General features: G+C 47.4%; 1 protein-coding gene across 1 annotated transcript in view; it reads right to left on the bottom strand.

Annotated features, from left to right (window-relative positions):
- Positions 1-16,811, bottom strand: part of NSMAF (neutral sphingomyelinase activation associated factor) — a 116,539-nt gene that overhangs the window by 22,058 nt on the left and 77,670 nt on the right. The window contains exons 24-26 of the mRNA XM_040433691.1: positions 6,568-6,635; positions 1,679-1,746; positions 1,474-1,597 (exon numbers count right to left, since the gene is read on the bottom strand). Of these exons, the coding sequence (XP_040289625.1) occupies positions 1,474-1,597; positions 1,679-1,746; positions 6,568-6,635 (260 nt within the window). The remainder of the gene's footprint in view (positions 1-1,473; positions 1,598-1,678; positions 1,747-6,567; positions 6,636-16,811) is intronic.

The raw sequence follows: 16,811 nt of genomic DNA, 5'->3' as shown, positions 1-16,811 counted from the left end.
GGAGGAGCTAACAGCTTTATCTAGTGTCAACGCCTCCTAGAGGACATAGCTATACCCACGGTTTCTGTGTCCCCCAATGAATATGGGCGAGAAAGGAAAAGCGCAGATGTGAAAGTGGCCTTAGATACAAACTTAAAAGATTCCTCACAAGTTCAACTGAACATGACAAATTTCCAAATATCTGTAACATCCCCAGTTCAACTAACTGGAGGAAAAGTTCCTCGGTATTATACAATTGCAATTAGGGTTTGTCTCTTGAAGACAAAGACCTCTCTACAACAGCCAGTGTGTAGAGATGCTAAGAAAGAGCAGATCTTGCTCTGGCAGAATCAGTTCTGTTATGTATTACATGATCACCCATTCAGATGAAATGGTTCCATGTAATACACCATTTCCCCTGCTGCAGGATCTCACTTTCCCAAGGGTTTCAGAAGCTGGAGCCAGGGGCATAATGGCCATAGACCCTACAGGAAAATTTCCCAGAGGGCTGATGCCTAGGGGCCACTCAAGTCCTCTTCACGGCTGCCAGCCGGGAACATAACGATCTAATGTTCTTTGCATTAATAAATGCTATGACCATCAGGCACTTATGCACCTGACCTACGTTTGTAAGTGGCCTCCTGAACTCAACTGTATCAAGAACTTAGTGGAATACTGTGGAGAGGGTGGCAGTACATTGTGTTGCACTGTGGTATCTGGTTCTGCTGGGGCAGTATTTTGTGCTGCACTACAGTATTGTAGGCCATGCCTACTTATGTTGTCTCCACCTACTGTCAATTTAGACCCGCCTACAACATAGGGCCACTTAGTTTTTTTCCAGGGCCACTTTAAGTTCCCAGTCTGCCCATGGCAGGGGCCATTGTGACCAGCCGACTTACTTTCAAAATAGGATTGTGGCCATGAGACAATCCCTTTAACAAGGGCTCATCAGCAATATTAATGGAGGTATAATTGCTGAATGATTAAATCTGCATAATAATTTACCAAGTCTACTCAATATTGTAAATTCTCACAAGTCTAAGACGGTATAAATGAAATGTCACTCAAGAACTCCACTTATTACAGACATTTAGAGAAATTATCAGGACACAAAGGGCAGCAATATATTTTACAAAACTAAGGATAGTTTCACTCTGCATTCTGGCATTACCGGAAGCTACTAAATCGCTATTCAGGCCATTCACTATAATGGGGACCGCCGGAGATCCAGCTGCAACCCGGCAAATATGCACAGAATCAGCCGGATGAAAACTACTGTGCGCAGCGGTTTTCTTCTGGCTGATTCTCAACATTTTTGCCGGATCTCTGCCGGTCCCCATTATAGTGAAGGGGCCTGCGGCTGTCAGGAAGCATCCAGAAGTGCCAGATCCAGACATTTCCGATAGGCTGCTCCCTGCCTAAGCCAATGAAACTGCAATGCTTCATTATCAAAAATATTCTGGGTCCTTCTGTAGTTACTGACACTGTCCATACCTTGACCGTAGAATCCCAAGATGAAGTGAAGAGTCTGTTGTTGCACCACTGAATCTTGCTAACAGCATCATCATGTCCCATTAATGTATCCTGTCTCCTTCCAAAAGCAATAGAGTAAAAATATCTGGACACAGAAACGATACCGTCAAGTGGATGAGTTATACTGTGGTTTTTACCTAATCAAAACACATGCGTAAATACTCACACGTTATTATCCCATGAGGAGCACATCACTGTTGTATCCCCAGGCAAAAGGACACAAGATGACAATGCCTGGTGCAGAATAAAAAAGAAAAATCAACACAAAATTCTCTAAAGGAAGGTTAATGACAAAAAGTCAACCTGAAAGAGGAGCAGTAATGGTGTCTCTGCATTATGGTTACTGATCAGAAGTCCCAAACATCATGTAATTAAAAGGGAAATCTAGAATGAAATGAACCTCAAACATGTCATTTGGATCCATGATCTTAGATCCCCACCAGCCTGCAAAGCTCTATAGCCCCATCGAAAAGCCTTTTCAGGAGAAAGTGGAAAAGATCCAGCACAATTCTCCAGTTACAGATTTCCCCTTTCCCACTTTTTTTTTTTGAAAATTTATTTCCTTTTCTTAAAAACATTTTAGTAAAATAGACACAAAAGCAAATACACACCCAGGGTTTATATTCTCTGGTTTCTAAGCTTATGGTGTCATCACTTTTTGCTGAGGAGTCTGTCTCATTGGGCATTTTACTTATCTTGGACTAAATATCATTTTTCCAATTGGTCTTTATTACCCCTTAGTGACCAGCCTGTTTTAGGCTTTACCTAACCAAGTCTTTTTATTCCTTTTTTCATTGTCGCCTACCAAGAGCTATAACTTTTTTATTTTTCCATCAATGTAGCTGTATGAGGGCCAGTACAATTACAGCAATACCATATACATATAGTTTGTTTTTATGTTTTTCTACATTTGTGCAATAAAACCCTTTTTAAAATAAAAATATATATATATCTTTTTGTATTCCCGCATCCCAAGACCCATAACTTTTTTATTTTTCTTTCTTTCTATGGAGATGTGTGAGGGCTTGATTTTTGTAGGACGACTTGTAGTTTTTATTGGTATCATTTTGGGGTAAATAACACTTTTTGATCGCTTGTTATTAATTTTTTCGGTGGCGACTAAGAATAAATTAGCAATTCTGGCTTGCTTTTTTTTTCTTTTAATGGCATTCATCGCAGGGGAAAATTGACATATTTGTGTAGTGCAGGACGCAGCGATGCTTCAGAAGTGTGCACCCCATGCTTCTATGGTCTCATTTTATGGACATCTGTGACATTGTAATGATGTAAAGGTTCACTGTTACAGGGGGTGTTGCTGGGAGGATATAGTCTGAGAATTTCTCTGCATACACATCAATGGTCTTATTGCCAGTAGCCCCATCCCCAGCCATAAATGATGAATAAAAACGAGTTAAAAGAATTGTATACAACACTTGCCTCAATCATACTATCATGTACTGTACTAATGTACGTTACGCCAAACCCACAAAAAGATCATTAACCTGCAATATGGCCGCCCCCAGGAAAGGTTTTAAAAATAAAAATAAATAGCTACAACATCTAAAAGACTAGCAATACCATGATTCCTCTTTTACATAGCGTTTAGGAAAGTGTTTTTGTGAAAACTATAATGCACAGTGTTCCTACTGTGTCATTTCTTTTATTACAGACATAGCAATGATATTTTACAGATAGTAAATTAGTAAGTGCTTTATCTGGAATCCTGTGGCTCATGTCCAGTGAGAAAGGTAACACAGCTGAGCCAGCATTGCTTCATACTTCCATTAATCAGCTGGACCATAACAGAATTGTCATGCAGCAGTCTGCCGTCAGGATTCAAAAGTAATCTGTTAGGAGTTCCCATAATGTAACTGGAAATGACTGGAGGTGCACCGATCATCATCCTCAGCATAGGTCATCAATCTGAGGTCGGTGGGGGTCGGACTCCTGGTACCCTAGCAGATCAGCTATTTAAGGAAGCCTCGGCATTCATTGGAGCTCCGGTGAACACCGCGGCCTGCTCGCAGCTTACTAAGCACATTTGATAGTGGATGCGCTTGGTATGGCATCTCAGCCATAATCACTTGAATGGGGCAGAGTGGCACCTAGGCCATGTGACCAATGAATGTGACATCACTGGTCTAGGAAGAGGTATAAGCACGGCCTCTTCGAACAGCTGATCGGTGGGGGTCCCGGGAGTTGGATCCCTGCCTCCTGAAGATAGGTCATCAGTATGTAAATCCTGGAAAACTCTTTAACGTATCTGCACTAGTTAAAAGGGAAAATCGAGTCACTACAGCAGTGTAAAATCTGTCTCATAGTTGACACAGAATCAGGGTCCATTCACACGTCCACAATTTTTTTCCGGATCGGTTCCGGATTTTGCAGACCCATTCATTTTCAATGGGGCCGGAACGGATGCTATGTGCTGTCCGCATCCGCAATTCTGTTCCGGAAAAAAAATTATAATATAGAACCTGTCCTATTCTTGTCAGCAACAAGAAAAAGGCATTTTCTATAATAGTGCCGGCGATGTGCACTCCGTGAAATGCGGAACGCACACTGCCGGTGTCCGTGTTTTGTGGATCCGCAAAACACCTACGGACATGTGAATGGACCCTAACAATCACAGTTAAACAACTAATAGTCCAAAACATCAAGCCACTGCCCGAAGCCTAAACAGGACCTGCCCCCTCTCCTGACATGTCTGTTTTTAGCAACTACTTGCATCCCCCATGTGCTTGAAGTTATGAATGAATTGCTGGCAGTTTGCAATGAAGGTTCAGTTGGGTGTTTTTAGTTGAGGGTAAGACCCTGCACAGTCTGCCACTATCCCATCAGTGCTGCCAGTGTCAGACTGTGCAGGGACACCCCCAAATGGTAACACCCATCTGGACCTTTATTGCAAACTGCTAACCATTCATTCACCACTTCTTCTAGCAGGAACAATAAAAGGAATGGTACATGATAGAGTCATAAGAATAGATGCTCCAGAAATGTTATTACATGTAGTTAATAAACCAGACATGTCAGGAGAGGGGACAGGTCCTTTTTGACGTAATCCTCCAGTCAGAAGCTCAGAAATGATAGGTAAGTTAGTGCCTACAGGGCAGGGTTACCTGGTATTGATTTTCCTCAGATCTTGCTCCTTGACTACTTTCTAGCTCAGCTCCATTAGGGCAGAGCTGTGATTTGTGACTACAACGGGCAGCAGTCGGAGACATGCCCCCTGCAGAATTTACAGCAAGACTTGGATGATGTGGAGTGCCAGAGTAATCGCTCCCGGTTACAAATGTGGAGAAAGCCACCCTGGTGATGTTTAACACTTCAACATAGTGGGCAGGAACATTTCTAAAGTGGATTGTACAGCTACATCAGCGATTTTACAAAAAACAAAAAATTGAAGGGTCATTTATCAAACTGGTGAAAAGTAGAACTGGGTTAGTTGCCCATAGCAACCGATCGGATTCCACCTTTCATTTTCCAAAAGAAGCTGTCTGAAATGAAAGGTGGAATCGGATTGGTTGCTATGGGCAACTAAGCAAGTTCTACTTTATACCAGTTTGATAAATGACCCCCAATAGTAAACCATTTAGGGCAATTACTACTGAAAAGAATAAGGCTCCATTCACACGTCCGTATAATGGGTCCGCATCAGTTCCGTAAATTGCAGAACGGGTGCGTACCCATTTTATTCTCTATGCGGACGGAATGGATGCGGAGAGCACACTATGTGCTCTCCACATCCGCATTTCCGGAGCGTGCCCCCAATCTTCGGGTCCGCGGCTCCGGAAAAAAAAAAAATAGAACATGTCCTATTCTTGTCCGCAAATGCAGACAAGAATAGGCAGTTCTATGGGGGTGCCGGCCGAGTGTATTGAGGATCCGCAATGCACTACGGATGTGTGAATGGACCCGAAGTCATTCTCATCATACTAGCCGTCCAGTGTTACCATTGTGTAAAATATCTAGTGTAACCAGTCTAAAATAATTTTAATATAGCTTAAAAAAATAATAATAATAATGTTCTTGTAGTTTTCCCCTCTCTGGGGTCCACCGCCAATCCCAAACATCAGAACAGTTTCAGTGCCATGTGGCAATGACGGTGGACGTCACTGCAGCAGCCGGTAACTAGCCTCAGTGGATTTAAAGGATAACTGTCACATTTAGACCCCAATTTCAATTTTCATATATGTAGTTACTAATAACATGATATTCCAGAATCAGTTACTATTAGACTGACTTACCCCATATTTGATAAGATTCAGCCCTTAGCAACCAGTCTGCATAAAACTGCAATTTCACTATTCAGTTAAGATGGCCGCCACTGCCCTCACCCCGAGGCTAATCCCACCTGCCCTCACTAGCCAGTAACAATAGCCCCCCAAAAGTGTCAGTAACCAGAGCCCTCCCCCCTAAAGGGTTAATCTCCTGCAGCACAAAGGGGTCCTCTTACCACATGTTGCTCTCATTTATACACTGAGCAGGCGGCAGATCTCCCTTCCCTGCTCTGCGCTGCTTCAACTCTACTTCTCCAGCTCTGCTGAGTGAGGGAGCGTCTGCCAAGCGCAGGGACAGGGAGAAGTGCACACAGCCCAGGCACTGTTATCAGCTGCTGGGGAGGACCTGGCTTTAATCATTTACTTACAGTCCCTGGCTGTCAGTAATCTGACCTTGCATGCGTGATCCGTCCTTCAACATACCTAGCAACCCTATTTTAAGCACAGGTAAAAGTAGGCAGTACAGGGAACAAAAATGTGGAATTAAGGGGTAATTGAATACACAGTGAAAAGTTGAAATAGGGCCACCAAGGTCATATTAATCACCACAATCCAATACTCCAAAAAAAAGAAATATATATACGACAGTTATACTTTAAGAGGCTGGTCGACATGTCATGCACAGTGATAACATAGTGGGGAAGCAGGTGGAGTTTACAGCAGTTTTATCAGCCACTTCATGGTGATTTTTTAAAAACCTCTTTAATAATTCCCTTTGCAGTTTTTATAGGGCTACTCTGCTACTGATATCAGCTGCATATCTGTGACCATTTACCATATTAGAGAACGACACACTCCTCTGCAAAGACTTCTGACTTGTGGAGAACATCTTCAAAGTTGAATCTGCAAAAAATGACTGAGCGTTCATACATTTAGCATCAAACAAGGCTTCTATTCACGATTCAGCTGGAACACAAGTACATTACACAGGCCCCCAGTTGGTGGCTCCAATAGAATCCTGAAAAGCTTTCAATAGATTAGAAATATTTCCATCTCATAAAGGGATGGCATATCACCAGGATATCCCATATACTCTGGGACCCCCACTGATCCTGAGTACATAGAGGAAGGGGCTGAAGTCCTGTCTCAGCACTGTGGTCTCTTCACTGTCTGTCCCTCCGCATCGGCGTCCTGGCTACCTGCTGTGCAGGTGAAATTCCAGCACAGCTCCATTCAAATGAATGGGGCTGGCTGCAGATCCCTGCCCAGCCACGTGGCCCTTTATTTGCAAGATTGGTGGGGATATCAGAGGTGGTACTACCACTGATCATAGAGTGGTGGCATATCCATCATTTTGTGAGATGAGAATACCCATTTTAACACTATCCAGCCCAAACATAAAGGCACTGGAATTATATGCCACATTCATTTGTCTGTGCCTGGAATTGTGGAAGTTGCGTGTGTCATGTCCAGCCTTCCGTCACATTCAGCAGACAGCAAGGAACACTTGTATTGAAAACCTCTTTTCTTTATCAAATATTTCCATATACAATAGTAAATGAGACAGTATAATCATAACAGTCCTTTAGATGTTGCATAAAATCCTTTAGTCCATTCATAGCAGCAACACAACCTACACAGCAGCTTGGCTGACCACAGAGATGGACCATGTGTGGTTCATGTAACTTGCAATATTACAGGGGCAAGCCCCCTTTCTCAAGCAGCCATCTGTCACAACTCTTCTGGTCTATTGGCAGCACTAAATATCTATTAGCCAGGATGGTGTGTGTCACAAAGATGAACTTTTTCAGTGGGTGGGTTTGTGTGAAATTTGCAGGAGGAAAAGTCATATACATTAAAAAGGAGGCAATACACCCCCACCGATTTATATCAATTTAATCTTTTTGGAACATTCCAAATTTCACTACAATGGAAAATTTCGAAAAGAAGGGTCAGGTGGTTGGATCTGAACTGTGATTCTATGTACAATATTTGGTGTGACCAGCCTTTGCCTTCAAAACAGCATCAGTTCTTCTAGGTACACTTACACACAGCTTTTGAAGGAACCTGGTAGAGAGGTTGTTAAAAACATCTTGGAGAACTAATCACAGATCTTCTGTGGATATAGGCTTGCTCAAATTCTACTGTCTCCTCATGTAATCCCAGACAGACTCTAAAAACTGCCGACGCAGCAGCTCCTGACCAGTGTGGGAGTCATACAATTTCAGAAGCAATGTTCTAGAGATCTGACCTATGGTTTACCTGGGTCATAAAAAAGGAGATTTTTGTATAACTTACCAGTAAAATCTCTCTCTCGCTCTTCATTGGGGGACACAGGAACCGTGGGTATAGCTATGTCCTCTAGGAGGCGTTGACACTAGGCAAAAGCTGTTAGCCCCTCCCCTGGCAGCTATACCCCCTCCAGCCTGGAGAGAGAGCTTCAGTTTGTGTACAAGCAGTAGGAGAGGCAAGTAAACCAACTAAAAAACGTGGAACACCAACAATGCCAAGGAACCAACAACGGGGTTCTAACCAGCAACTGCCGCAGCTGTGGTCGAACAATACTGGGTGGGTGCTGTGTCCCCCAATGAAGAGTGAGAAAGAGATTTTACTGGTAAGTTATACAAAAGTCTCCTTTTCTCGCATATTCATTGGGGGAAACAGGAACCATGGGACGTCCAAACGCAGTCCACAAGGGGGGGGGGGGGAAACAACAGACCCATGGAAGCAAGCGTCCCTGCAGGCATCTAAGAACTGCCGCCTGCAAGACCACGCAGCCCAAGACAGCGTCCGCCGATGCATAAGTAAGCATCAGGTAGAATTTATTAATGTGCGTCAGGAGGACCAAGAAGCGAGATTCCTCCGAGCTCAAGATGCGCCCACCGGTCTGGTGGAGTGAGCAGTGACACCTAAGGACGGGACCTGCCCTGAAAGCACTGTGCCTCCACAAATGCAGCCCAAATCCAAAGTGCGATTGCACCGTGGAGGCCACCAATCCCTTGCGAGCACCTCCCAGAATGACAAAAAAAAGGGGAGACCGTACTCCGGAAGGAACTGGAGGCTGCTATAATCTTCAGAGCCCTGAGAACATCCAAATGGCGTAACACCTTTCCTTTAGGGTGAAAGCAGAGGGACAGTGAGGGAAGGGCAATGTCTCATTGATATGAAAGTCAGGGACCACCTTCGGGAGAAGAAGGAATGGGCTGGATAACCGCCTTATCCTTGTGAAAAAACCCGAAAGGGTTCTCTGCAAGAGAGCGCCGCCAACTCGGACACCCATCAGATGGATGTGATAGTTACAAGAAAATACTACCTTCCAGGACAGGAGTCGGAGTAAAATCTCCTGCAAGGGCTCAAGGGAGAAGTCTGGAGCGCCGAAAAGACTATACTCAGATCAAAAGGCGGTAGAGGAGGACGGTACGGAAGAACCGTATGGGCCAGTACCTGAAGGAAGGTTTTTGTGGCCCATGGGACTCTGGAAAAGCTGTGCCCCCAGGGCAGAAGGCGCCGACACCTGACCCTTCAAGGCACGAAGGGCTAATCCAAGGTCCAACCCTGATTGTAGAAGGACAGGACCGTGGGGAGAGAAAAAAACCAAATGGGGGAATGCCCCGGCTTTCACAGAAGCCCAGGAAGGACCTCCAGGTCCTATAAAGGATCCTGGGCGATGCAGGCTTCCTGGCCTGAATCATAGTGCGGATGACGTCCGGCGAAAACCCTCTCTGCGTCAGAATGGCGGTTTCAATAGCCACGCCGTTAAACGAAGAGACCTTAAATGCTGATGGCAGACCGGACCCTGAGAAAAAAGGTAGTCTCTGAGTGGCAGTGACCAAGGGATGTCTTCTAGAAGGAGAACGATGTCGGCGCACCACGCGTGACAGGGCCAATCCAGAGAGACTAGGATCGTTGGAATGCCCTCCACTAGATCTGTCGTAGAACCCTGGTAGGAGGGGGGGGGGGACACGTAAGTAGAGAAAACTCCTGCCAAGGAGAAAAAAACAGGGAGAGCACGCCGCATGCTTCCTGCGGATGAGGGAAGGAAGTAACACAGAAGCTACCAAGGCTTGCGGAGTGGCTATGAATCATGAGCCCGAGGAGGAAAAGACAGAAGGAGAGGAATAGGCTAGGTCTAAGCTCATTCCCCATCTGAGACTGGCGCTATATAGAAGTAGCCAGGATATGATGGCTGTGCAAAATAACTCCACCTGAGGAGGAAGCCAGGCAAGGGGAGTCCATTGTATTGCTAGCCCTATACCCAGGGGCGTAGCTATAGGGGGTGCAGAGGTAGCAGTCACTACCGGGCCCAGGAGCCTGAGGGGCCCAAAGACCCTTGTGCCACATAAGAAGACACTGGTATTATAGAAAGTGTATGCAAGTTACACCTCTGGCTGCACAGAAGGGGTTAGGTTAAGAATTTGAATTTGGTATGGAGGAGGGGGGGGGGGGGTGCAGTTAAATTTTTTGCCTCATGCAGCACGAAGGTTTGAGGGAAGGGGGGCCCAAGCTGAACTCTTGCACCAGGGCCCATGAGCCTTTAGCTACGCCCCTGCCTATACCTCAGCAGAGGGGCCACCCGTATAAGCCACCGAATGCAGTGCTAGAAGAGTCCCCCACCTGACGAAGGAGCTGTGCAGTAAGAAACCTAGTATGGAGTGGTAACACAAATACCACTCCCCCAGTAGTAGCTAGCGCTCGCCCGTCAGTGAAATATTGAGGGGGAGGCCTGACTATCCCGTAGAAGCCATGTACCATACTGCTCCAGAGAAGTAGAGCTACCCTAAAAAAAACTCTACCTGGAAGGGCGCTGAACAGGAGCAGCTGCCAAAGCTAGCGCCAGGGTAGGACCCCTACCTGAGGGGGACGCTCCACTGCAGCGACCACGAACTCGAGCATTAGCGTAAGCTGCACCTGTGGAGGAGAACACGCTGTAGTAGCGAAACCAGAGTGCCAGCAGAACCACCTTCCCAGAGAAGGGGGAGTGGTGGATAGAGAATATAGAGTCAGTGAAAACACACTCTACTCGCTGGAACGTACTCACCATATTATGTGCAATGGTGCACGCACTACGCATTGCTGCGAACAATATCATGACCGACTGGAACAGAGGAGGCCCATGGAGATGGGGGGTCCCACAGGACACATAGGTGATGCTAGGTAACCACCTGAGAAGGCAGAGGAAGAATAATCATGCCCAAAACCAGCACCAAAGAAAGAAGGATACAATGTGGAATAGCCACCGTATCCGCTTGCAGCATCCATATACTACTAGATGAAGAGAACTGATGCTACGTCCCACTTGGAATAAGCTAAGGCATCATAAGATTATTAATTATTCCCCCGCTAGTGGATCACTTGTGGAAGAGGGTAATGCAACAGGAAGGACGTTGATGTGCAACACTCCTCCTATGTAAAGAGAGTGCGACAGTCGGGACTGAATGCAAGGTAGTGCAATTATTCCACCTAAGAAGGTGGAATGCTCTATGAAGGGGGGGGGGGGGGGGTTAATGCCCACGGTGGTAACTAGAGCATATGGTGAGTCCTGTACCCTGTGGGTAATGCATACAGCACACCTTGTAACCGGTGATAATGTCATCACGCCACGTATGGAAGGTAATGCATACAGCAGGTACCTTATTGTACTTAGTCCACCAATAGCAGGGGAATGTATAAGGCAAGTACTGTATCCCGTAGAAGTGCAATAACTCCGCCATGGAAGGAGGTAATGCATACAACAAGTACTGCAGCCCACCGTAGACGCAATCCTGGGAGATTGCTCCGGACTGATGTCAGGGTCTATTCAAGGAGAAAAAACGACCTGCTGTGGCCCGCTTGTGCGTAGGTTTACCCCTCAGAACTGACTGACTGATCAATCAAACTACCCAGAGGGTGGGATGGGAACTTCTAGAGGCCCATCCAACGGATTGCACAGGTGGTGCATTATCAACCAAACTACCTCGGAGGGTGGATTGGGAAGTTCCAGAGGTGCTCCACTGGATTGCGCAGGTGGAGAATAATCAACCAAGCGACCCCGGAGGGTGGATTGGGACATCCAGAGGTACTCCATTGGAATGCGCAGATGGAGAATTATGAATCAAACGACCCAGGAGGGTGGAACGGGAACTACCAGAGGCCCAGGCATTGGATTGCGCAGGCGGTGCCTTATCAACAAAACGACCCCGGAGGGAGGATTGGGAAGTTCCAGAGGTGCTCCACTGGATTGCACAGGTGGAGAATAATCAACCAAGCGACCCCGGAGGGTGGATTGGGACATTCAGAGGTACTCCATTGGAAGGCGCAGATGGAGAATTATGAACCAAACGGCCCAGGAGGGTGAATTGGAAACTGTCAGAGGTCCTCCGTTCGATTGCGAAGGTGGAGGATTATCGACCAAACGGCCCCGGAGGGCGGATTGGGAACCTTCAGGGTCCTTTACTGTACTGCACTGGTGGAGAGTCATCAACCCAACAGCTGCTCCTCCTGTGTCCGGAATAGAGCACGGATCCAGTCTGTCACCGCATGTTTTTTATTTATTTTTTTTAAAGCTGAAGGAATTTTGAACTCAGAGACCCTGACATGGTGCAACGGCATTACCTCTGATCTACCAGCGGTGATAGGGCTGGATAAGAGGCAGGAAGGATTTAATCCTGCATATAGCAAGTGCACTGCATCTAGATGGGGGGTCCCCTTCCGATACCGGCCTAACAGAAGTGGCCGGCCAAAAAGGGGTAAACAGACCAGGGGCGGTGCCAGCGGCTTCTGAGGGGTGAAATACTACCTTCCTGAAGCAGAGGGACAGAAGAGCCTCGCAACGCATGCAGTCATTAACCCTTTTCGGAGCAGCGCATGGCGCCCACCGGATGTTAAGTAGAAAGTGCCTGTTCGGCCGCCTAAGCGGGGGACAAGGAATTAGCCCCCTATGTGCTTAGTCCCATCGGCACCGAGGGGGAGAGGGAGCTTGTCCTAAGGGGTACTGGGCAGAAGTCGGGGGACAAGTAATTAAACCCCCTATGTGCCCAAGTCCCATTGGCACCGAGTGGGGGGGGGGGGGGGGGGTGAGGGAGCCTGTCCTTAGGGGTCCTGGGCTACTATAAGTGGGGCCCGGTGCTATTAACCCTATAGACCCTAAGAAGCGATGCCGCCAAGGGGAAGAGGGAGGGGGGAAAGGTAACCATACTTACCTAGTCCCGTGTACTCACCTCATCTTCATCCTCTTCTCTTCACCCTCCCTAAGTGGACCCTCAAGGTCACCTCTTCCAGCAGGGTCACCTCCTCAGCTGCTGGCACCGGAGTGGCAGGAGTCTGGTATGGCGGGAGGGTCTTCTTCTTGGCGGACCTAGGTGACCCCTTGGCTGGCGGGAAGCAGGGGATAGAGGCTGCCCTGGATCCTCCTTTTGCTTCTGTGGGGAGGTCGAGCGGTGAGGGACTCAGACACCGGCCTCGCTCCCCGGGAAAACAGAGAGGCTAGGCGACTCTGTTTGCCCAAACTTAAAAGGGAAAAAGGAAAAAGAAAAAAGAAAGAATTGGCTAAGTAAGCCGTCCTGCATAAGGCAGGGAGGTCTTGCCTCCTATGACACCAAACTAAAACTGAAGCTCTCTCTCCAGGCTGGAGGGGGTATAGCTGCCAGGGGAGGGGCTAACAGCTTTTGCCTAGTGTCAACGCCTCCTAGAGGACATAGCTATACCAACGGTTCCTATGTCCCCCAATGAATATGGCCGAGAAAACCGTAATTAGAATTACCGGTAATTTTGTTTCCTTGAATCCACCATGACGGCTACCATAAAGAGATGACCCTTAACCTCTATAGGGGCAGGAACACAGAGTTTAAAAGGCCACCACCCACTCTCACCCTCAGTGTTTACAGATTACCAAAGTGGGTGCAGCCTAATGAATATTATAATAGCATATTCAACCACCAGTGACAAAATTGTATTTTTTATTTTAAAGAGTATTACTTCATACTCTCTGACAAGGTTTACCCAGGGTGGGAATACCTGAGCCATCATGGTGGATTCAAGGAAACAAAATTACCGGTAAGTCTAATTACGGTTTTCTTTACCATCCACCATGACGGCTACCATGGAGAACTACCAGATTACTAGGTAGAGGGGGGGAATGCTGCCTGCAGAATTTTACGACCGAAGGTCAGGTCTGCACTGGCTGAAACATCCAGACGATAGTGTTTTATTAAAGTATTTATATTAGACCAAGTTGCCGCTTTGCATATAATATCCAGTGAAACACCGGCCTTCTCTGCCCAGGAAGAGGCCATAGCCCTAGTGGAATGGGCTCTAATATTGGTTGGGCTATTCAGGCCCTCCATGGAGTAGCAGCATGAGATGGTAGATTTAATCCATCTACCGATGGAGGCCTTTGACACTTTTTTTCCCTTGTTCTGACCAGCGAACTGGACTAGGAGGTTATTGTCTTTCCTAAATTCTTTAGTAGCGGCCAAGTATAACACAATGGTGTCTCGTACATCAAGGAGATGGAATTGAGATTCTTCCAGCTGAAGGACATCTGGAGGAAAAGATGGTAAAATAATTTCTTGATCCCTGTGGAAGTTTGATACGACCTTGGGGAGAAAACCGGGATCTAATTTTAGAACTATCCTGTGGCGAAACCAACCTCGCCACTGGGCTTTGGAGAGGACTGGCTGCTGGCCTCTTGCCCCTGGATTATGGGCCATATACTAACTTTTGAACCCCTGGTCTGATTCATGCCATTTTTTAATATGTTGTTCCCCTGAATGGATTGATTGCGAATATGTAATTTTTATGTGAATGTGAATGGTTTTAGAGTTATGAAAGTTGGGTAGAAAGTATGTTTAACTATATGTATAATTGAGTCTCCTCTCAGGATAAGGGGAGGGAATATGCTGGGTGTGTTTCTATTGTCCCATTGTGTGTTTAAAATGGTGATGTCTGTTCTGTTGTCCTCACATGTGTATTGGCGATCTCCTTTTGTCCTCAGAGATAATTGGATTGCTCTTCAGGTTGTCTGGACAGAGAGGAGGAAACCATGATGCATTGTGGGGATATGTTGTCCTATGTTACAGTCTTCATTCTGGTCCTCTGGGGGCGTGAACGATTGGTTGCTGTAGTTACATTGTATGTCTTGTAATATACTGATTGGTTGTATTTCAAACCCCTGTGGGCAGTACTATGTTTGTGGAATATGAATAAAAGAGGCTGTACGTCAAGTACAGTCAGACCACTGCTTGACCTTCAACACGGAGCCTTGTCTCGTTATTGGGGGGATTCACTGTATGCTGTTAGAAGACCGATTGCCAGGATTGTAGTCTTTTCCTGTTCGTCTGCTAGCAGCTATTCGTGAGGTTCCAGTTTGGAGTGCTACTTTGTATCCAGTTCGGGAGTTTGGTGTTCTGCAGTAGCTGTGCCTGTCTCTCAGAAAGGGGCTTATCGCCTGAACGGATTTTAACCCCTTGTCTGCGGAAACGGTCCGTTACATTGGTGGCAAGCAGCGGGATCGTTCCTACATCCAGAAGGACAGCTACAGGAGACACCATTTCTGTGGATTCTACAATTTAAGGACAACGCATGTCTCAGTACAGCGACCCTAAAAGCACCAGGATGGAACCAGCAGTGTTATACGAGGAGGAGGACCTGGATGGCCGGGATGCATTAAGGAAAGGCATCTGGTACCAGGCCCTGGATAATCTACAATACCAGCGGGGTGAGAGTCTCCCCAGTGAAGAGCAGCGGTTGCAGAAGCAAGTGGCCCTGCGGATGCCCTTCCTGGGAGAGCAGCCTCTGGAGGAATGGGTGAAGGAACTAGAGCACCGGGTATGGCAGGAGCTATGGCTGGAGGATGCCTACCAGGCGCTTTGGTGGTATATGGCACAGTATATACCCTGGACAGCCGAACATGACAAGCCAAAGGGAGAGGAGTTTTATGGTCCTGGCTTGTTATGGGAGTCCTTTGCAGAGCCTGACTTCGGGAGCCCTGCACAGTCCAGACTTCAGGACATTTTTTATGAGAGGGAGGCTAGGCATGAGTGGGATGACCCCCATGAGGTAGAGCAAGACCTGGCTCACCTAGCAACCCTGGAGTGGGAACTGGAGCAGGACTACCGAGATCTCTTCCACTCCATTGAGAAGGCTCAGCAGGACGGTAAGGTGAAAGACCCAGATACAGACCCATTCAGCTGGGCAGATATTGTAGAGTGTTACTGGGAAGGACCCCAGGTGGCCGGTAGAGATGGGACCGAGGTCTCTCCACCGGTCCTGCAGGGAATTGGGAGCCCAGTCTCCATTCCCCAGCGGCAGTGTAAAGTGCAGGGAGAGGAGAGCAGCGTCCTCCCTCTCCAGCAGCAGGCTGAGTTACAGGGAGCAGAGGTAGTTGTTCCTGCCCCCCAGCAGCAGAGTGATATGCCGGGAAGGCAGTGTGAAATGCAGGGAGAGGAGAGCAGCGTCCTCCCTCTCCAGCGGCAGGCTGAGTTACAGGGGGCAGAGGTAGTTGTTCCTGCCCCCCAGCAGCAGCATGATTTTTTGGGAATAGAGAGCCCAGTCTCCTTTCCCCAGCAGCAGGACACTGTATTGGGAGCAGAGACAGTCGGTCCTGTCCCCCAGCAGCAGCATGATTTTTTTGGGAATAGAGAGCCCAGTCTCCTTTCCCCAGCAGCAGGACACTGTATTGGGAGCAGAGACAGTCGGTCCTGTCCCCCAGCAGCAGCATGATTTTTTGGGAATAGAGAGCCCAGTCTCCTTTCCCCAGCAGCAGGACACTGTATTGGGAGCGGAGACGGTCGGTCGCCCTCCACAGCGGCTGGAAGTATGTATGGGAGAGGAGCTTGTTACCCCCTCTCCCCAGCAGCAGCTTAACGCACCAGGGGGAGACAGTAAGCCCCACAACAGTGCAGATGGGACCGTGGTCTCTGCACTTACAGCACAGGGGGTAGAGACAGTCGGTCTCCCCCTCCAACAACCAGGCTCCAACCAGGCTTCTTCCGTGGTAGCGCTGGCACCAGGGCAGAGTACCGCTGATACCTGCCCACAAAGCAACCCCCACTCCAAGCCAGGGAGCAACACAGAGACCGGGAGTACCAGCTTCCAACATAA

Source organism: Bufo bufo, chromosome 5 (assembly GCF_905171765.1).
Source record: "Bufo bufo chromosome 5, aBufBuf1.1, whole genome shotgun sequence".
In the NCBI taxonomy this organism is placed as follows: Eukaryota; Metazoa; Chordata; class Amphibia; order Anura; family Bufonidae; genus Bufo; species Bufo bufo.
The sequence above is the reverse complement of the archived record's forward strand: the minus strand, read 5'-3'. Positions and strand labels throughout refer to the sequence as shown.